The 22980-nt window shown below is 39.8% G+C and overlaps 1 protein-coding gene across 5 annotated transcripts in view; it reads left to right on the forward strand.

Annotated features, from left to right (window-relative positions):
• LOC101172493 (IQ motif and SEC7 domain-containing protein 1) overlaps positions 1 to 22980 on the forward strand; it is a 103081-nt gene that overhangs the window by 26679 nt on the left and 53422 nt on the right. For 3 of the 5 annotated variants that reach the window (XM_023956711.1, XM_023956702.1, XM_023956712.1), the window contains exon 3: positions 5432 to 5539. In XM_023956711.1, coding sequence (XP_023812479.1) covers positions 5432 to 5539 — 108 coding nt within the window. Of the gene's footprint in view, positions 1 to 5431; positions 5540 to 19703; positions 19912 to 22980 lie in introns of those variants that run through there. The other 2 variants (XM_023956703.1, XM_023956704.1) reach the window with 2 other exon arrangements.

Consider the following 22980-nt stretch of genomic DNA (forward strand, 5'->3'; position numbering starts at 1 on the left):
AACATTACTCTAGAATATTTGTATTAGAAAAGCCAACTTTAAACCACATTCAAAAATACATCATTTTTTATTTTTTTGTTTCTCACCAGAAACTTCAATTTCACCCAAAACCCACATGTTTGAAAAATTAAATAATGTAGAATACACCATAAAAAAGTAGACCAATAAACACATTGCTGACATTTTTCTGTTACCCAGATGTTACCATGGGTTCTAACAGGTTAAAGGGTGAAAAAATCTATTTTTAGAAGATGGACTGATAGCACGCTGACAGAAATTTCAGAAGGCGTAAACAAACAAATATTGGTAACTGACGTAAACACATCCAGCATATATTTACCAAAAATAATTCAATCTAGGTCTTACAGTTGATCTTTATGCATTATATGAACAAAAACCCTATATATATATATTTTTTGGTACTGAAACAGTTTCATTCAACATGTTTTGTGTGCTTCTTCTCCCAGTGGCTCACGCTATATGAGTGTAGTATAAATACATTGGAGTAAATATTTTGCTGCTGCGGTTTAAAGTCAGGCAGCAGCTGTGGCAGATTTTATCATTCCCCTGGCTTTTTCCTCAGAGCTCCGTTTGACGTAGCTTCAGCCCAATGCAGTGGACAGTTTGGTGTCAGCAGACCTTTGCCTGTTGCCTTACCGCAGCATGCTACCAGTGAGCCTTGCTGTTCAGAGTTCTGCATGATTGTGCAGTGTTTGGTGGCTCTGATTGTCGTTACCGATGTGGAAGCCACTTGAATTGCAAGAGGTGTTATAAAAAAATAAGCCCCGTCCTGCAGGATTGCTAGTGCAGTAGCGTGAGAGGAGTTTGTGTGTGCAGACAGAGATCGACTTTTCCTATCATACCAAATTATCCTGGCACTCACACTCTGTGCCTAATGTGAGAGGAGTAGCGTCACAATGGTGTTTAATTAGTGTAATCAGAATGGATGGCTTCATTCAGATGTGATTGGAACTCGGCTGAGGTGTTTAGGCATCTCTCGGCAGCCTCGGTGACCTGCTTTTATTGGATTGTTTTTCATTGAATGCCTAATGAGATGCTCCTCCTCATCCTCTCCACCTGATGCATTTTTCCCGCTCTGGAACCCGAGTGACAAAAGCTAACGCACAAAAGCGGTCCATCATTTAATCACAGCTGCTGCAAAGTGTTGCTGCAGAAAATGCATCTCTGTATCTGTTTACCTGTGAATGAGGAGCTTCATGATAGATGGTAGGTGCATCTAAACAGCTAAGAGCTAATTGAAATCTCACAACTGCAGGGACACCCTGTCCATGATGGCGGTCCCTCTTTGCAGCATTATCTATTTGTTTATTCAGATTTTTGATTTCACTCAGAGTAGAGCTGGACCAGCTCATTCCTGGTTCTGGAAAGCTTTAGTGAGACCTGTGGCTTTTATTTCCCTGTAGTTCTCCACAGAGACTCTGGGAAACATAGAGGTGAGGATTATACGGCTGGACCGTTATTAAAGAGGAGACAGTGAGGAGAAGAAAGCTTTGCCGGGCTGTTGTGGTGGAGGTCACAACCCCTCTCAAAGTGCGTCTCCAAGCAGCAGCCGCAGTTACTTTCCTATTCATTCACACATCAGCTCTGGCTCTCTCCCTGTTAGAATAGAATGCTGACTTAATAATAAGGCACAGTTTATTGTCAAAGGCATTAGACATTAACAAAAGGGGATCACAGAGACAGATTCTCTTGTTGAAGGAGGAATTGTTGAAAGCGACAGTTTTGTGCAGATAAAAAGGCAGCTTTCTGAAACCACATGCAGGACCGAGCTGCACTCTATTTACATGACTGTGAATATCTAACCTAGAAATGACCAGTGGGTCCCTCAAAATTGTGTTTTTTGTGTCAACATGTTCTAGTAGCATTTTTTTCATGAAGGAGAAATATATAAAGAAAATTAGGAGCAGACAAAAACAAAAGTTGTTGGAAAAAGCCTGTAGTAGGGACCGCAAGACGACAAGTGCGTCTTTGTTTTCCTCGTCAGAGCTGGTATCTGGATCAAGGCTGGATAGCTTCAATATCGCTTGCCGTTTTTGTTGCATCAATAATGTTATGTTGGGGTTATGAGGGGCTGTAAGAGTTTAAACAAAGGGACGATGGGAAATGAGGGGAGGCTTGCTCTGCTCCAATGGTTCCACCCACAACTCAGAGAAGAATTTCTGAAGAACTCCTGCCACTCTGCAGAAACTTTGTCCTAGAAAATGACACGTTTTCCAATTTAGCCAAAAAGCGGCATAATCATAATTAAAAGACAGCTGGGAATGCCTTTACAATAGATCAAAATATGATTGGAGTGGGACTTTAAACAGATTTTAGTCTGTGGGGAATGAAGGTGACATGGCTGTTTCTCAAATCCTCACCAGTGCAGTCTCGCACCTTCAGCCAGCCAGCGCCGTCCTCTGGGATGGCATAAATCTGCCGTCCTCTGCTGCCTGCTTCACCCTCTGTTGTTGCTAAGGAGAGCCATGCTCCGCTTTGATGGGACCGACACTGAGCTGTTAGTCTTCGTTCTTCTGCGAAACCGACTGGGCAGACTGGATAGCGAATCATTGTTTGAGACATTTCTCCCTAGAGGACCTCAATGAAACCCAGCATGTCATCCAAGAAAACAAGGACACTAGTTATCAAAAAGAGTCATTTTTTTCAGAAGTTGAGTGTTTGTGAATTGGGCAAGGACTGAGCATTTCGTTCTATGTAGCAAATAGTTTAAAAAAGCAAATAAAACCCATCAAATGTCTGGATTTATGGCTCCCTGCTCAGCCAGATTAGGGAATGAGCTTTTTTAAAATTAATAATTCTGCCTGACAAAAGTTTTTAAAAATAACAGCAGCTGTGACACAGCTGCTGGTATTTCTCCAGTCTTAAGTGTAAGTTGCTGTCATTAGTGTATATATTTCTGTTAAAACTCACTTTGGTGTTTGTCTGAATGTATTTTTGACAAACCGTTCCATCTCTAAGATGCAGTTGTTGGTGACGACTGCCGGCGTTTGACTGTAAAACTGACAGCTTGAGGAATGCGTTCGGTCCATCCGAGACAGCCAGTCAAGATGTGCCACGGCTCAGTGGAAACTGTGGGGTACGAGAAATCTTTGTCAGGACCACGTCTTCTGTGGAGGGAAATGAGAAATGGCTGAGCAGAAGCAGCTAATACTCTCTGTGCTGCACCACTGCTAGATCACAGAGCTGTAAATGCACAACAGAAACCTGATTCATCAGTTTGTGTCATGTAAGATGAGCGGGTTTCATCCGCTACAACATCTATATTACTGAATTCTGTCTCTTTTAGTCTAAAGCACAAACTTGCAATTGTGCAGAAAGCTTGTTTACAATATTTTCCATGCTAACTCTTTTATTTTTTTTCATAAATGACCACTTACTGTTAAGTTTTATTTTGCTATAAACCTTCAAATCAGGGAACTTTAGCAGTGCCTTCAAAATAAGAGCTCTAGAGTTCAAGTTGTTGCTAAAAATATCTTATGTAAATAAGTCATGTCTATATGTAATCACACTGCTGTTGGAGGCTGCTGTTTTGCTATCTTTTTTTTTTTAGTTTTTAAATGACACGCACAATGCTTTTCAGTGGAACAAAGAACAAAGCATCCTTGACCTAACAGCAGATAATTTATTGACAAAATCCAATTTAAGATGTTGATCACAGAGATTTTTACCCGTTTGTGCTGTTTAGCTTCCTTGAATTGGCATCAGCAGGCGCCACACTTGAGAACACACAGCCTTGGCAGTGCAGGAGTTTTTGCACTTTTAATTTAATAGTTGAATCGGTTTATAGTTGTCATCATAAATTTGCATTAACCTGATTAATAGTCCCAAAAACCTTTCAATTTTTCTGGGATTAAAAGACAAACTGTTCTTCATGCAAACAGGTTTTGACTGCATCAGGCACACATGCAAGGATCATTAACTATTTTAATGAAAAAGATTAAAATCAAAACACCAAATTTTGTAAACTTTCTGTAATTTCCTATTTTTATTGTACTATTCATCCATCTTCAGAACCCGCTGAATCCCTTTCAGGGTCACAATGTTGCTGGAGCCGACTCAGCTACTGTTGGGCAACGGTGGGGCAAACCCAGAAAATGTTGCCAAAGTGTTGCAGAACCACACAATCACACTTGCATGCACACCTAGGGATAATTTATAGACGGAAATGAACCTATGAAGCATGTTTTTGGCTGGGAGGAAGCTGTAGTGCCTGGAGGAAACCCACACATGCACGGGGAGAATATGCAAACTCCACACAGACCTGTTTCAAACCAGGGCCGTCTCGCTGCGAGAGTGCTAACCACTATACCACAGTGCAACCCCTTTATTGTACAAAGATCCAAAAAGCAAACATTTTGGGGCTCAAATAACCCCTGCACTTTTAAAAACATGTTGGCAGAACTGTAAGTTGCATTCAACTACAAAATAAAACCTTAAATTGGAATAAACTAAACTAAACCTGCCTTTGATTACAGCTTTTGGACAAAATAAACAGTTTTCCTCTCAAAACAGATGTTTATGTAAAATAATGATTGGAGATTCAGTCAGAATCATGTAAATTATTGCACTTTCTCACACTTTGGTAACCTGAAATGCTGCATTCAGCATAGATTATGTGCCCAGAAAGAACATTTTGCATCATCGCAGCAGGGATTCAGACTAGAAACCTGTGAGACGACAAAGTCCTGGCGGCGGCGGTGGTGGTGGGGCTGCACTACCTTGCTGCCCATCCCACAAAATTAGTAGACCTTTCAGCTCTTGTTTCAATATGTGTGCAAAAAAAAAAAAGAAGCCAGAAGAGGTGGTGATGTCGAGCTGATCGTAGCACATAAAAAGCAGCAGCTGATTAAAACAAATGAAAAACACAACAACGTTCATGTTAAGCATACAGAACAAAACAGCTTTTGAAATCTACTGACAGCTGTGAGTACTTATTTTTCTTTTACAGATTTTATTTGAAATGATAATAAAAAAAAAAATGCTTCAAAGATTATTTGTCATTGCTGCCATTTGTCTCCAGTAATAAAGTTTTACTAAGTCAACAGTCAGACTGCTTATCATTTTAATGGAACGTTAAAGTTCTTTAGGAGGTTTGTCCTTGTTAATACTCTGGTGGTATCAGATACGTGCGATTTTAAAGGAATTATTTGCTAAGCGCCGACGTGTTTCCATTTAAAAATGCATGACGCGGCACAGTTGAGAAATAGGAGTAAGCTGCTTTAACTGCTTCACAGAAATATTACTCTGCACTATTCTGAAGTGTAAGAGTAGAATTCCTTGCAAAGAAAAAGGAAAAAAGTAGTCCCAGGCCTATGTTCTGTGACCCCTGTTGTTGGACTTTTTCCCCCGTATCTGTCATTTTACATTAGCAGGTTTGTATTTTGCTCTGACACTGTTTGTCCTTCCACAGAAGACATGCATCTCTACCGCTGGAAGCAACTGAGAATCCCTTGAGGATGGTGTCTGAAGGTTGCAGGAGAGTCACCCCCTGTCGCCCGTGGAAATCGGCATCCTTTGGGTACAGTTGGATGTTATTTTTACTGATAAAGCAATGTTAATTCATGTTTGCTTGAAAAACAGCAGTCTATTTTTTTTATCAGTGTCACGGAGATGTTAGACAGTCCTCCCTGCTCATGTCAAACACTGCTAACTAGCTGTCCTCTGTCGGATGCAGCGGTTGTGACAGTTTGACAGCTGCAAACTTTGCAGCGTCTTAATGTCTGAGTCGATGCAGCTGCTCTCCAGTCGTCGGCATTTTCAAGCCGTTTGACTGCTGCTGTAATATATGTTTTTTCCCCCAAAAATTCTGTGAGCGAATGCGCTGCAGGAGGAGCTCATTAGGCACAGCTTTAATGAAATATGATCCCTGCATAAGTGAACCATCAGTGCTGCTCAGCCATTAGCTTATGCTGAGCTCGGACCTTTAGAGAGCCTCCCTGCAAATGAGGAGAGAGGAGAGCACTCGGTCGCATCTTGGGGACCGACTGAGGGTTCAAAAGCCTGAAGACGGTCTTAGACACCTCTGTGTGCACGCTCTATGCCTCATCATTAAAAAAAGAGATGTGTGGCTAATCCACAGCCCCACTTTTGGCTCATGTGCAGCCCAAAAATAAATCCCACCGTGTAGCCGGAATATGTTCTATTTTTAAAAGCTTTGCTCAGAAGTTTTTGATGAGTAAGAGCATTTGTGCTTTTGCGCGCATGTTATTTTTTTTTATCTTTCTCAGACTTTGATAACGTTGCAGAAATTGTGCACGTGCTGTTTTTTTTTTCCATTACGTTTTAATACAAGTCTCCTTTTAGTCCTTTGTTTTTGTTTTCTATTATTTGACTGTAGAAGGGATTTTCAATAACAGCTCATTTTTAAAGAGTTGTTGACTTCAAAAGATGAGGCAATGGTGAACTTTACCTTATCTGTTTCTTTTTCGTCCTCTGATTTGAAGATTGCAGGTTTGGTTTCCACCTAGTCTGCGCATGTTACAAAGTTTTCTTGGGCAATACGCTAAACCCCACTTTGCTCCTGTTGGCTATAGGTTGGCGTCAGTGTTCGACATTCATTGTGTAAATGTTTGAGTGAATGTTTGAATGGGACTGTGACTGTAAAGCGCTTTGGGAAGGTAGTAAAGGAATACATAAGTATACCCCATTTACCATTTACAGCTGATTCTGACATCTACAAGTATAATAAGAAAATAAGTAAAATCTTTGCATTTTGACTTGCTCCTATACTTTTGGAGGTTGTGTTATCACTTTGCGCCTGCAGTGATGTGACAATCTGTATATGTTGTGTCTGTTTTTTTTCTTGTTTGTAGCTACAAAGAGTTGTCTAACTTATCTTCTACACAGGTGGTTATTTAAATATGTTTTCATTTTAATTCTTCTTCTAAAGAGCTTAAAACCACTAACATTTAATTTATATTTGTTGATCCGATTGGCTGAAGCTGTGACAGATAACTGATGCTGTTCCACTTGATCTTTTTATGTCTTTTTATGAAGGTTCTCTTGTTTTTATTCTAGATTTTGCTGGTTCAAGTTGTGGTCTTTTATACTGAATTCCCTTTTGTGGCTCTTTTTGCTTGTGTTTGATTCATTAGCATTTGGGGTTACCTACAAGTTACTCTTTGACCATTCAAGATTTGTTTGTTTTTGCAAGTTTAACATTCCAATGAATGGGCAGTTCGCCAATTTTGTACGAACTACTGGAAAAACCGTAAACTTTTTTTTTGGCAGCAAAACCTGAAGAGATAATTTGGTACGGTTCCTGTTTCAAATTCTAAATTTGTTATTCAAAGAATATTAAGGAACTATGTTTCCGGCTAATTCTATGAAAAGCTTTAAACATCTGAGAAGATCACACCGAACTAGCAGGGTAGCTGTTTCAGACACACAGACATTATGCATGCTCTCACTGCTGCAGATACAGTCATTAGTGTAAGCTCTGTCAAAAGAGTTAAAGAAAGAATTAAAAATGAACACAAGAACTCTTGTTCTAAAGCAACTCATACTCACAGAATCTGGCTTTCTCATGCTTAATGAGTCTGAGGCAATATCAGGGGATAACCTATCAAATTCTGAGCAAGGAGAGCTGCTGTGATCCCCCTGGGATGTACTTGAATTGTTGCTTGTGATGTATTTCTCCTCTTTAACTGTTCTGGGTTATCTGTACACCACTCGCCTTATTCCGTCTGTTCTTCTTTGCCACCAACCTCCTCCATATTCCTCTCTTGCACCAAAGGCACTTCAGAAATGTACAAGGAGCTTTTGATCAGCCGCTGTAAAGAGTTCCAGTTCTTGGATGTTATAACTTTTTACTGCAGTACATCACTGATTGTTGTGATTTCTCCAATAAACCTGGTGATCTTTCTTTTTTTTCTTTTAAACTAAAATTGGAATGAACCACAGCAACACAAGTGTTTTTCGATTAGAGCTCCATCCTCGGTGTTGCAATAAATGGAAACAATCTCAGTCAGCTAGCTGTTGCAGTCACCTGGACAAACGGTGCAGCCCTTTTAAGCTTTCCTTTTATCCTTGATTTTAGTTCAAGCTGGCCTACAGACCTGCGAAAGAAGCTGGATAAAACTCTGGTAAACCCACAATTGCAGTTCTCCATCCCCCGAAACATCGACCAAACACTATCTCTGTCCAATAAAACTAGATGATGAACTACAAATGTTGGGCTGTTCAGGTGGTCTGCATACTGTGATGCAACTGCATCCCGAAAGAAAATTTTGTCTGTTTATATGGTTTAGCCAGATGAGGTATGTCCTCTGTGACGTTTTGGCGGAAAATGTAATCTTTGCAGTCATCCATCAGAGCCAGTGATTAAAAAAAACAGACCAGACTGATTACAGCTCAGGGACCAGTAAAGCTGAATTAGTAAAGATGGACATCGCTTTCTTGGCAAAGCATTGCATTAAACCTTCAGAACCAATGATTCCACAATGGACTTTTCAACTTCACTCTGTTAAAGGTCTCTCATATATTTTGATCTATTTATTTGAGTTGTTTATTAGAGCTATTTAATGTTCTATGACCTAAATCAATTCAATTAAGCTAACATTGAACTACACCTTGTTACAAAGCCACTTTGATCAATCTCAAATAATAGCGTTGCAGTGCAATTGCAATGATTTAAGAGAACCATTAGTATAACAGAATCTGTTTAAATTTTAACATTCTTTACACTACCTAAAACCATTAAAAAAAACAACCTAAAAATGGATTGTTGGTGACATGAAGTCAATGCAATGACGACTTTAATGTTTTTCAGTGATTTAAAAACAATCTCCGGTGTATTCTGAAGTCTGACACACTCTGCATTCATATTGTGACTTTTGGTTCCTGGCACTGTGTGAATGCAAATTATTGCTAGATGTGTTTGTTTTTCAGATATGCAAATAATTTAGGTATGGACTGCACTTGTCCTGCTTTGCAGAAAAGGTTTTGCTTAATACTTTTAATAAAAACATAACAAAAAAAAGGTTTTTAATGCAATTTTGGATAAGATTCTTAAGTTTTGCTCTCAGGACCTTGGACAGCGCCATGTTCCAGTTTGTGTTACTCTCCCGATTTACAAGGTGCATTTGACAGGCTTCTTCCTGCGTTCATTGCACTACCTGCCAACTATCAAAACAGCGGCATCACCTTCATCAGCTCATTTGTGTTCTCTTATATGTTAAACTGCTTCCTATTTTATCAGACACAACTTTAGCTACAACAGACTCTCTAATGCTTTTTCTTAAATGATGTATTTATATCCTGAATTCTGTCTCTTTATGTGGTTTAGCCGGATGAGTTGTGTCCTCTGTAACGTTTTGGTGGAAAAAATGTTTTTTTTTTTTCATTTTTTAAAATGTAAAATCTGTTTTGTTCTTTTATTTTAATTCCAATATGTTCCTTTTTTAAAGTGCCAATTCCCAACAAAGATTGTGTCCAGGTGCCACAAAAAAAGCAAAAAATATCAATTCCAGCTTTAAGAATTACGATTGCTTTAATCTAATTTATTTCAAAGATTTCAGACCATCCATCCAATTATTTTCTTTACCTGCTTATTCCTGATCAGGGTCACAGGGATGCTGGAGCCCACCCAAGTACTGTTGGGTGAAGAAGGGATTTATTTGTCCTTATCTAACGCATGGGGAAAAAAAACATTCTTGGTAAACCCTTTATCGCACATGGAAATATTTTTGGCCCACCAATAAATTTTTAGGACTTTACTGACTACAGGAGAACTTGTGAGTATTTGGAAATGCTGCTGCCTCTTCTGAGTCAGAGGGCTTTCTTTTTTAGATGATGCTCATCTTAGTAGGACCAGGCTAAACCTGATTATGTGTATTAATTAGCAAATACCAGTCGTCTTCACCCAGTTTCTGAACTGCCTTATCTTTTCCAGCTATTGCATACATTTTTAATTTTCATATTTAGCCTTCCTCTTATGGTTACTTTCTCCTCTGAAAGTAATGGTCTGTGTAGATCTTGGTTGCAGCCTCTGCGCGCGCATTGCCCCGCCGGTGTGAAAAAGCAATCTGCAGCAGTGAGAGGTGAACGAAGGCAGCGTGTTTGTCAGATTGATGCAGTGTAACTAGAGCAGTCATGCATTCCTTTGGTCATGCCGAGTTGTAGCTTATTGCGTGAAGAGGTGATTGCTCTGTTATGAAGTGGGTAGTAAGACAGAAGGATTTTTTAAAAATGTTTCTGAGAGTGGAACAGACATGCGTATCAAGGTCAAATCAAACATGGGGACATTTCATCCCTCTTGTGAAAATAAATCAAAACCTTTGAGGTTTTCATTCAAGAGCATAAAGAAAAGGCATGTTTTAACTGATTGGGTCATTGCCTGTGAACTCGCTGCCATATTCACTGCCTGCAGCTGTCTTTTAGAGCAGTCCTGTGTAGAGTTAAGACCTCTCTGTGCCCATCAAGCCCAGCTCAAAGCTGAAAGAATGCTTTTTTTTATTAATACCCAAGACCCCCAACCCCTTTTTTCTACTTCTCTGTAGGTTCCCTTCACTCTCCTCTAGATATTCTCTTTCTTCTTTCATTCTTTCTAGGAAACACATCGCAGGTCTGTTTTCTTCTTTCACACTGGCTCTGTTTTTCTGTCTGTGTCGTTCTTTCCCATCTGTCATCTGACTTTTCAAGTAGGTATCATGTGAGGGCTTTGCAGAAGTTTGTCTGTTTTGGTTGAGGGTAACTCTACCTTATTTAGGAGGCTCACATGGTTGAATGTATAGGTTGTAAAATTCCTGGGATTGCTGTGCTCCTTTTGAATTGTAGGCTCTTTGCCAGGCAGCTTCTTGATGGAACACAAAGAGCCTTATCTCGCATGTAAATAATTGATATGCTTTATGATCGTCATTACAGGGATTTTGCATTTCAATTCAGAACCTGTGAGCATTTTCCAAGCCTTTAAATTATATCACTGCAGAGCCTATTGATTCCAGGGAGTCACAGACCCCCCCCAGCCACCCCTACTGCAAACAACCGCCACTTTATTTGCTGTCTGCTGGAAGCAGGCAGGCAGGCAGCTCATGTGACTCTGGCACAGGGCGGAAAGTGCTGGAAAATGGCATATGCTGTGGAAGTGAGGAAATATCGCCATGCAGAAGTTCATGAACCCAGCGGGCGAATTTGATATTTTGCAGGTTTTTTGCTTCCAGCATTCTCCCCACTTAGATTCTCTGAGGTCTTTCAATTAAACGCTCAGCCATGCAATAAATATTTATTATTTAATGCAAGCTAAAAGTCCTTCAATAATAAAAATAAATGATTGTTTTTTGCACAACAAAGTGATTTAACCTGTTTTTTTAGTTTTTCCCCTAATTGGAATTGTTTATGTTCAGTCTCTATTGTAAAGTTTTATGTATAAGCAATTGAAAATAGGAATTCTACGATTATTTAGTAACCCTATAAAATAGGGGAGCCCTCCTCCTTTTTGCATTGTTTGGAAAAAAAAAAACCTCTGGAAGGCTGTCTTTTGAAGTTCCCGTCACTATTTCATCACTGCATCCTGCAAGAGTTAATTATAGAGTCCACTCTGCACTCTTGAAGCTGGATCTGAGGAAAGGCACAGTTTTGATTTGAAGTGCACCAGGCGTCTGACTGAAAGTTGGAGTAGGGGATGTGACGTCCCTCTTGTGCCATCTGCACTTTTGCTTCATTCAGAGCTGATGATTATACTTGTAGAGGGAAAAGGAAAAGCTTGGGTCATTTGCATATACAATTTTTATAATCTCTCCACTTTCACTAGATATTGTAGTTTTTCCTGATGACATAAAGCAAAAAATAAAAAAACAAAAAAACCTGAGAAGTTAAATCTAAAGTTTATTTTCAGCCAGTTATAGAGTTTAATACATTTTCACAAAATATTTTGAAATTTCTTGTATTTTGTTAAATATCCTGCTGCAGCAAAGTCTAAAGATACACATTCTGTTACAGTAAATACATGTGATATTTGATGCAATAGAAAAGGAGTCTTGCTTCAATCCCTACTAGATACTTTTTCCATTGACTTTATAAGAGAACGAGACCAAGTAAGGGTGGCATCACCCATAGAAAATGACTTGCTTGTGGCTCAGACAAATTTAAATCAATCTATTCACCACTTTTCTGCGATATAGATACCGCCATTATTAAGACAGACCATATCAGGAAGCAGTGATTGGTCCGAGTAGGTCTGACTCAACGTTTCTATGGCAACCACTCTTGTGAGCTTGTTTGAAGCCCACACCCCTTCGGGAGAATCTGTCAAACATTTCAAAGTTGAATATCTTGCAAGAACGAAAAAATATTTAAAAAAATGGATCAGCAACAACATGTTAAAAAGGAACCAGAGCAAGAATGACTAAATAATAGTGGTTTATTTCTCTATAGGATTCCTATGGGATTTTGGGGGCTGGTCATTCAGTCGAGGTCTCTTATACAGGTTTTAAAAAGATTTTGAAGGATTTTTGGTGGGGGTTAAATATCCATTCAACTCATGTAATAGTCACAGAAAATTATTGTTAATCGTTTCTCCTTGCAGGCCTCTACATAATGTTAAATTTAAGTACAATGTTCTGATCATGTGGCGTTAATGACGTGTTGGCATAGCAACACACAAAAAAAATATTTCCAGGCGTTTTTTCCTTTTTTTCCCCAGTTTAAAAGTTGATTGCTGTCAGAACAGAAATGGGTTACTACTTGAAATTTTATTACCAATTGTGGTTTCAACAAGAAGTTATCACTTCAAGGAGCATAAACTCTAATTGTATTTGCGGTATTAAACCTTTCCTTTATGATAAAATATCATACAGTAAGTCCTCTGACTAGATTGATGTGAAATTTTTAAGGTTTCTTTCTCTCAGATACAAAAAAAATACATTATGCATCAACAAACTACCTATTTCAAACAAACATTGTATCTGTGTCCTTCTCCTCAGAAAGAGGTGCGTTCTGGTCTTAGTGAAAGCTGAATGCATGTTTTGGGCTTTGCATGAGTCCTTCTGCTCGGCGGTGATAAAAAGGCACCCACGGATCTGGCAAGTAGTGTAAGACAAAATGATGTGAGACATGTGTGTGATCTCGAAAACCTTGAGGTTAAGCAAGTGCAACCGACGGACGAGCGAAGCGCTGAAAACATTGTCATGCTTTCCTCATCACCCCCTCCTCCCCTTACCTTCCCACCTGCCTGGTGAATTAGATGTAGTGGGAGATTATTGTGCGACTCCTTGGCGGCTTATTTTCTCATCAGTATGACGCCTTAGTTATATTAGACAAAGGGGCCATAGAGCATGTCAGAGCTGTCATTTTGAAAGCAGGCATTTGCAGTTCCTCGGCATTCCACAGTGGGTCACACACGGAAAACGGCAAAGTGAGCACTTTGCGTCGATCAGGTGGGAGCGAGGTAGGGCGGACTGCCCTTTGAAGGAAACTCCTTCAAAGGAGGGATTTGCCTTTTGATTTATTTGTGTTCTTTTCAACAAAGTGCATCATTTGAAAACGAACAGAAGAGCTTCAAATTTCTTCTTTACACTGGGTACATTCATTCTGCATCAGGTGCCCTGAAGTATAGAGTTGTAGGTCTTGGCTGCAAAAAGCTTTATTTTGTTTACAGTTGATATTTTTTAAATTAGCTTCAAAGCGTCACAGAAGGGTTCTCCAACAGTGTTGCCACAGGTTTACAATGCCTTAAAACGTAAATTTAGCCAACTATGCTCAAGAAATCATACACATAGTTTTCAAATAGTGCTGGGGGCCACCTACTGTACTATTGATTTTCTGAAAGAAACCTGGAGATTTGAACACGGACCTCATTTGACCCACTGGCTGGACATAAAACATGCATGACCTAAAAATGATAAAATTATTCACCATAGGTTTCTGATTCCCACTGTGCTTTTTTTGTATAAGAATTACTTAATAAATAAGTAAAATTACGAGATTTAATGTCGTAAATTTACGAGAAAAAACTCGTAAATTGACAAGATTAAAATCAAAGTGAGCATACAGAGCAGCAGCAGAGTAAACCGACTAAACTATTTGTTTGATTTATGGTTTATTAAAGTGTTATATTTATTGATGGGCGGCTTGCAGGATCTCTGCAGATCGTTGATGAAACCATCGGTGTCCCTGCAGCAGTCCACTTCAATCCTTTCTTCCTCCACCAAAGATAAGGTCTCTACATCTGTGTAACACTTCCGTCTGAGGAGGCTCACTTTTTGGCATTTTCAACGTTCTAATGCTATAACAGAATATTTTCATGGGACGTTTCATCTAGAAGTGTATGTAACATTGTTTACCTTCTGCATTGGTGTTCTGCGCATGACAGGTTGATGATGTAAGGGGACAAATGAACTTCTGGGTATGTGAATGAAAAGGAAAATACAGTGGTGGTCCTCTACACCCAAACGTGTCTCTGAGCTCCTTATTTTACATATGAAACTCCGCTTTACAGACACCGAACCCCGGAAAGCCGGCTGCACAAATAATAATTTGATTTGGAGTTACCAAAAGTTTTTTTGTTTTTGAAACCTTTCCAGAAATGAGGCTTTACAAAATGCCCCACATCTTTCATCTTTAAGCAAGGATCCGATAAACAGGCAACTTGGATGTACCAGGTTAAATCTATTTCACCTTTAATTACGACATTTCAACTTTTTTCTCAAATTTTTATTTCAACATTTCGACTTTTTTTCCTGTAAGAAAACAAAAAAATTATCCTCCAGAATGTTTTTTCTCACAGTGGCCCTAAAACTCCTGTCACAATGTCTTTAGGCAGATTGATAGCACTTTAATAGAGGTAAGGTGCGCCACAACAGCTGCAAATTAGATTAAAAACTGCTATGTTGACTTTTACACCAGTTACATCATTAAGGGGTCTTGCTGATGGGACTTATCTACTTGGTGGTTTATAAAATATGTGTATTTGATACTGCATATGTCTAATTTCAGTCGCTGATGAGCGGTTTCCTTTTTTCCCTGCTGTTTGACTTACTACAGAGGATGCAATGATTCACATTCCCCACGATTCATTTCACACCTAGATTTGAGGATTTTGGGTTGGTTCATAAATGATTTGTAAATATCAAAACGGCATAAAACAAAAAATTCAGAGCAATCTTTTTTTTTTTTGCAAATAAGCGAGAAACAATGGCTTTCAGTGGTCTTTTTCTAAGCCTGGTGTAAAGTATATTGAATATAACACATTTGGAAGTAGAGTTTGATGACGTTAAACACATGCAAACGTATGCAGTAAGGATACAAGGATTCACTTTCCCCACAGCTTGATTCAATGGTGGAACATACAGTTTGGTTTTAAACTGAGAATTGTGGCATCCCTCTTAGTTACTCTGGCCTCGAGTTAGACTGTTTTTCCACTGAAGCTCTAAATGCAACAATAAACTGTAAACACTGTTGTTTTTGTCGCTGGTGTTTTTCTGTGAGCAGAGAAGGTGCCTGAGCTGAGCACACACAGTCATGTAACCTGTAAATACATAACAACACATGGCTGTTTTTTTCCGAAAATGCACACAGAATTGTTATTTTCCTTCTAAAGCACCAAAATTTCAATTTACTATCGTTCTCATTTTTATGTGTGTGGGTTGCAAGCTTTTAGTTCTACTGCAGTATCGGTGGAATTTCGACACCTTTGAACAGCTTTGGATCTGTTTTACTGACATCCGATTACCTAAAGGAGACTTAGTTCATATGATGGGGGCCAAGAGTTTCAGCAGAGGCCTGAAAGGTCAAGTCCAGGCCTCGTCTGCGCCACATAGTCAGACGCAGAGAGACAGATCTTTGCTCGGCCTGCTGTGAAAAGCTTCTCTGTCTTCATCCTCTGATCTTCTCTGGCTGGAATCCAAACTAGAGATGGTAGGAGGCTTTGCGTAGCATTGCACCCTGTGACTGAGAGCTATAATGAGGCTGTCCCGTAACAAGGAAAACTACAGGAAAAAAATGCTCTCTTCCTGTTTCCATGGTAGGAAGAAGAGGTCACTATATAAATAGGCGGGAGTCAGTTTTACTGTTGACATTTTTTTTTCTCAGCTAGGAAAATGTTGTGTTGGAACAAAGAGTTCATATTGTATTTTGAATCGGAAAGATTCCTGAGAGTGAAAGCTGAAAAACCAAAACGCATCCAGATCTCATTCATGTTCTTGTTTTTTTTGCTGCCAAATCTAAAACACACCATGAAAAGTTAAAAAAAGTTTGTTTGAAGTATTTAGAGTCTGTAACTTGTCCTCAGATTGCTTAACTGTAATATTTCTGTTATCATTGTTCATTTATTTGCTGTAGGATTTGTTTTTTCAATGTGGCTGGATGATGAAAGTGCTGCAGAAGTTCTTCATCCTGCAGTTATGGTCACATGTACATAAAGAGAAGGTAATACATTGCCATCTTGTGGCTAGTCATTGTAAGTTTTCAAAATACCTAATTGCCCCATATAACGGCTTTATTTTTTTAATTGTTTCATTAAAAATATATTTTTGCCTTTTAAAGTAAATTAAAGTATTATGGCTGGAGACTAAAGAAGGTTCAGAAGTAGTTTTCCCTACATCACTTGGGCTTGATGGGATTAATGATTCACAAATATCTAATTAAAAAGCAGAGCATGTTGCTCATTAAAGTTCCAATTCAGGCCCAGAAAACCTGTTTTGTGGCTTCGCCGCTCAAACATTTGCTGTGTCCACCCACTAAAGCAGCTGCCAAACACACAGGCGGGTGGAGCAAATGCTTCATTCATGTGGTTGTTGCAGAAAAACAAAGAAACTAATGTTCTGGGTATCTTGAGCTGTGGTTTAAGCTAATTTGAGTATAAAAGTGTCTGATGTGCCTCTGTGACCTTTGTGGCATAAAGTCCAAAATACAAGTGTAAACAATTTAGTTGTTAAAAAAATAACATTTTACTACTTGACAGTAGAGATGTGATGTTTGAATGAACTGGAGGGAGTCTTAGTCATGAGTTTAAGTTGTTCTGTTTTTAAAAATGTTTTATTGTTAAAATGTTTCACCAGAAGTTTTTGCGTGGAGCTTCAAAGTAGCCTGATTTGTTTCTTACTGTGTATGTGGTTGTTGGTTAAATTTTGTTACTGTATTTAAGTTTTTTTTTTTAATGAGGTGATCTTGTAATAGTAAAATAAACCTGTTTTAACTACTCCTAACGTGACACTAAATCAAGAGGCCTTATGGGTTTTATCAAACCTCCAAAATGCACACACGTCAGATGACTGAGTGAAATGATGATTAAATTTATTGTCAGAATTGTTTAATATTAGATTAAGTTTAAAACAAATGTTCTTATCTTCTACTGCACAGCAGTACCTAGTTTCTTTTCTTTGATTACACAATAGATTTTGCATTCAAAATAATTTCCTGGTGAGCTCTAACTGAGCGAGTCAGCTTCTCTTGCATTAAGTCGAGCTGAAGACAAAACAGAGGACGGGCATCCGTGCGTTGTGTTTTTAGAGGCCTTAAATTTTCATACTAATAGAGAAAAAGCTAAACTGCACAACGTCACAATGTGTACTGAGCAAATCTACACCAGGAAATACTGTTCTGTCCATTAGGTTCTGCATATTTGCCTGCCGAGCGTACGAAAATCAGCTTCTGTGAGAAAAAAAAAAAGAAAAAAACAAAATTATGAATTTAAGATTATTTGTCAGTTTGAAAGAACACCTTTCCTCACCTCCGGATCCCTCTGTGTGTGGTTGTGTGCTCTGACTGCTAACGCTCTCCTCTAGGTTAGAGGATGCACACCAAATGTTGAATAAAAAGGAGCTCGCGGCTGCTGCTGTCATAACCCTTTTGTCCTGCATGCACACGCACTGAGCACAAATAGGCAGGAAGTTCTTGGTGTAATTGTACTTGACCTTTGCAGGAACTCTTCACTAATTAACAGTCTAGATGCTCTTGAGGTGGCATTACAAAGCCTGCTTTGCAGGAGTTGGCCATCAGCAGTCCGAGGCATTGATGTTTGGAACATTATGAAATGGGAATCGTCTGTTTTTAAAGCCTCAGAGCTTTATCTGAAAGCCCAAGCTGAGTTCTTGTGAACGGTCTGACTTCCAATCATAAGTTTGGAGGTTAGTAGTTTTTGATTCAACCAACTATAGTTTACCTCAGAAAAGAATTGGGTTCATTGTTTTCTTCTTAAAGCATTTTATGGGAATCTTTTTTGGACTGATGGAAAACAGACGTTTCCACATTCGTAGCTGCTGACAAACACACTCCACTTCAGGATCAGCGTGCCCGAGCCAGAAAGACGAGCACTTATGCAGATGATTACAGGCTGGATCAATTACATATGCAGGGCACTCCAGATTAGATGAAGTTCCTGTGTGATTGCTGCACTACACATGCTCATAAACAAAAGGACAAAGGTCTGACATGATTAGTCTCTTTGACTTTAGCTCATCAGTCATCAGTTGCACTGAAATCGACTGCTGCTTGTTAAACATGGAGAGCTAGCTTCTTCCCATGCAAGGCTCTGCTTTTACCTATGTTATCTTACTTGAAGGTAAAGCCTATCAGTCATACCGCCTGCATTTGCAAATGAAAATCAGTTTTAAGACCCACTCCAATGGAAATCGTGTTTTATAACGTGATCTTGTGGCATTCTTCCTCATGATGGAGGACATTTATAAAGAAAATTTAAAATGCAGTTCTGAGTATTTCTTTATTCAAATAGTGGTGAAGACGAAAAAAAACAGTTGGAAAAAGCTTGTAACTGTGGTGTAGAGGATAGATGATGGGAAAGGGGGGTGGGCTCTGCGTCCACAATTTAGAGACAAATTTCTGATGAACCCCTGCCGCTCTGCAGAAACTATGTTTCCACCGGGAATGCTTTTAAAATAGATCAAAAAATTATTGGAGTGGGACTTTAATCAAGAATTTGTTGATTTCATTTTTTTTTCTTTCTATTTTGTCACCAATTTTAATGACAACTAATTGTCCAATGGCATTGAATTAGTTAAGAAATCCATTTTTTATACCGGATACATATGTCTTGGCAAGCAAATGATGGATCTGGATTATCCTGACAGTTTTTGATTTTAATTTGTCCCTGCCCTTTTCCTCCTCTCTGATCAACATCAGTATAAGTTGTATGATGTACTTGCAGTTTTTATCATAATATGCATCTGAATTTTTACCTTTTCTGAAGAGAGTAAACACCCCCCCCCCCTCCCTCACCTGCACTGATTTCAGCGTAGTGCTGTGGAGAGAGGGCAGGGAGTTAAGTGTGAGAAGAAGAGCGAGAGGAGAGAATGATGGAAAACACAAAAACCAGAGGGAGGGGATGAGAAGGTATGATAATGAGCCCTACCCCTGACACATCCTCCTGTTTCTATGGAGACCAAGGAGCCAATGGAACGGCCCTGCTGAGGACTGTACTATCGAGAGCAGATAAGAGGGTGGAGAGAGGTGTCTGCAGATGCATCTGTGCCTGTGAGAGGCTGTAAAATCTCATTACATGACACTGCCGCTGCCCCGTGTGCTGCGACCTCTTGAATTCATTTATTTATGGCAGTTACTCTACTACTCTTGATGCGAAGGTCCTACCAGAGGTTCCTTATCAGACAGCTAATGTAACTTCGCTCCACCCCACCTCTTATTTCCTCTATAAGCAGTCCTCTGCCCCCCCTGCTTCCCACCAGCTGCCAGCCTCTTGGATGCTCCTGTTACATCACGCATTGTAGCAGCCCATGTTTGTGACTGGGAGGGAGAGTGCCCGTGAGCCAGCCTGTGTGCGCACGCCATCCCATCTTCCAGTCCTTCTTGATCCAAACACAGGATGGACAAGCCAAGCGTGTGGCGCGCCGTGGTGAGCAGCACCGACCCCAGGCGGACCCGAGAGCCCGGGCCACATTCGAGCAGACCGGGCTCCGCCATGGGTTACCGGCTCTACGACATGTGAGTGACATGAACGGTGTAAATGCTGTTGGCGGCTCCCATTCACAGAGAGTGCAGTCCGTGGAGAAGTGGGGAGCGTCTGCCTCTCTACTGTCCGCGTTGAGTCATTTCTGAGAGCCGGACCTTCCTGTGTCCTCTCATGTTCCCTTCATGTGTTCTGCGTAAACAACATCAGTCCCCAGGGGAGGGGCGGCACCGAGCAAAACCGCAGGCGTGTGAATGACACCTTAGATTTCCCTGTGATGAATGAACGTGCTCCCACCTGAGTGGTGTTTTAGTATTTGTGATCCCAGCGTGGTCATGTGAAGGCTGCTTTTAGAGCCTCGGGTCACTGGGAAGCATGACTCATTTGTGGATGGTGCTGTGACAGTCTGTGCCAAGTTCCTCACAGCTTCTGCTGTACTGCTGCGCTCTGCTGCGCGTCTATATGCATGTGTACACTGCAGCTGGCTCCACAGCTGTTCTTTTGGGGTAGAGATCCGTCCTTGTGTGGAAAGCTTGCTAAATTGTGTTGCTGTAATCAAAGGATGACAGTGTTTGTGCTGATTTTTGTCATTTTTATGTTTCCTCAGATTTTGATTGCTCACAATTTGCTTTTGATTACTACACAGTGAAATAATTTTGCCATGTTTTTATATTTTGGCTATAGCTAAGGTTGTCTGCGTCACAGCGTGTACAGTCGTAAATGAAAACATCTTACACACATGGTCGTATCAGCTGAAGCGTAACAATCCACCAAATTGCCTTGTCACGTCATGATGGACCGCTGTACGTGAGCATCAGTCATCTTAATGATTATGAGACCTTCATGGCTCCCTGCTGAGTCTTCGGCGAGCAATCTGCTGCCCTTCCCTTGGCTTAAATCACTACCTTGTTTTCCGTTTTTGTCAACGACCATCATATGTGCATCCTCTCCTTCTCACGTTTTTTTGGTGAATCAAATGAGTTCAAAACACCGAAAATCTTTAAGCGGTTCATCCTCTCTGTGGTTTAAATCTGGCCTCCTTCTTCGCTTTTTTTTTCTTCTCTCACAGCTTAAATCCAAGAAAATCCTCCACCAAACAAAATCATGTGACCTGACCAAAAATACAGCCTTTAAAAAAGGAGATGATGATACAAACTGATGTCTTTTGGGAACTTTGCCTGTCGAGGAGTGAAAAGAATCAGGAAGGAGAAGTGGCTGGGCACTAGTGTTGGTTGTTTTCCTCTCTATAGAGCTGGAGTTGGGTGAGCTTGTTCTGCTGTAAATGCCACTCCATCATAGCTGGCAGGTCCCTGCCTCTCCAGGATCTAACGCATCTCTTACAACACTAAAGGCCTGAGAGATCGAGTGTCGCAGGTGTTGCCGAGGGCTTTTCTCTGCCTTTTAAAGGTACTACACTTCACTGCTCTGACCTAAAGGGGTGCACAGGATATCTTTGGGATGCTCCAGCAAAAGCATTACGCAAGCTGGATTTTGCCCAGCACGGTTAACTAGACATCAGCAATTGAAAGCAGCAATTCTGTCACAGATGTATATGATTAAAATAAGAGAATTAGTAAAAAAGAACAAATCAAATATCTCTTTTGGCAAAAACTAATAAAATTATATATTTTTTGTTGGCCTACACTCTTACCAGCATGCTAGAGTGTATCTTTGTTTGTGCTTGTATTTAAGTTACAAGTGATGGGCTTATCCTCATCAGGAAAAAGTCATGCATCCTCAGAGGACGTTAGCACCATGAACCCATTCCAGCAGGAAGACCTATTGCCTATTACTGTTAAGACATTCTTAAGGCCACGCGCCTGTTCGAGTCACGCCAGCCCTGATGAAAAAGAACGAGCGTCTCCAGAGCTGGAGGGCACTGACAGCGCATTCCTCCACTGTGGGCTGGAGGCTTTAGCAGCAGCGCATGCTGGGTCTGCAGACTAAGGGAGTCCGCAAAGACTGCTGACAGCGTTGCTCTGAATACGTCTTTGCTGCAGACGGAGACTAAAGGATGCACAGGGTTGTTGCATAAGGCAATGACTGCATTGAAGGTAGTGCAAGCACATGGGCTGTCGGATGGGGGCATAAAGCTACAGAACAGGACGTGAGTCACTTGTTAAACTAGATGCAGTCTCTGAGGATGTGTAGCCATGCCTGTCCAGCTCATTGCTCTTTGAGTTTACAATATTTGTGGTATTTTTGTTGCTACTTACTTTTATTAAAGGAAATTCTTGTACATTATCTGAATCTCTTTTTATTAGAAGGGTGGTTCTGGAGATATTTCTTGTCAGGTCATGCTTAATCAAAGTTTTTCCACATACTTATTTTTTACAATAAATAAAGATGGAACTTATTGAGTGCAGTTAACAACTAACAGTAAAGATATTTTTTAGCCCAAAAAATGAATGTAAATGCCATATAAAATAATAAATCTATCATGAATTTAAACTGGATGTTGTTGAGGACATTTTTTTCTTTTTTTACTCTGCCCTAACAACCCTAAAATAATAACTGTGTGTGCATTCGTGCTAATTTTCAGATAATCTGTATTAGTTAATATTTGCAAATACAACAATGGGGGGGGGGGGGCACTTTCATGCCAGCCAAAAAAATTACAGTAGTTTAAAAATTGTATTGTTTGATATTGGAAGTTGAAGCTAATTTTTTTTTATCATCATACAAGTTTTGCTTTGAGGTTTACAAGCCTGCTACTGACTTCCATAGGAGAGACTTTTATGTAGCAAACTTTGTATGTTGATGTATCGATGAAAAACCTTCAGAAATGCTTGTTGTAATTGGAAATGAGTTAGAGTAAAGACTGGATTATTTTGAATAAAACTGGCATGTGCATATTTTTTATCCCAACAATGGTTTAAGTATAATGAATTGATCCAAAAAATTAAGGGGTACAATCAGGATATATTTATAATATTGGTAGAAAATGATTCCCTGTTTTATCCAGTTTCTGACACTAACCAGTCATTCATATTTTACATGCAAAAGCTTGTCTGTCCAGAAAATTCTATAGAATGGAATCAAACAAAACGAACTCTAACTGTACCTGGATCATGACTTATACCTGATATTATAGGTTTTAGAGT

The sequence above is a fragment of the Oryzias latipes genome, chromosome 7, assembly GCF_002234675.1.
Source record: "Oryzias latipes chromosome 7, ASM223467v1".
Lineage (NCBI taxonomy): Eukaryota > Metazoa > Chordata > Actinopteri > Beloniformes > Adrianichthyidae > Oryzias > Oryzias latipes.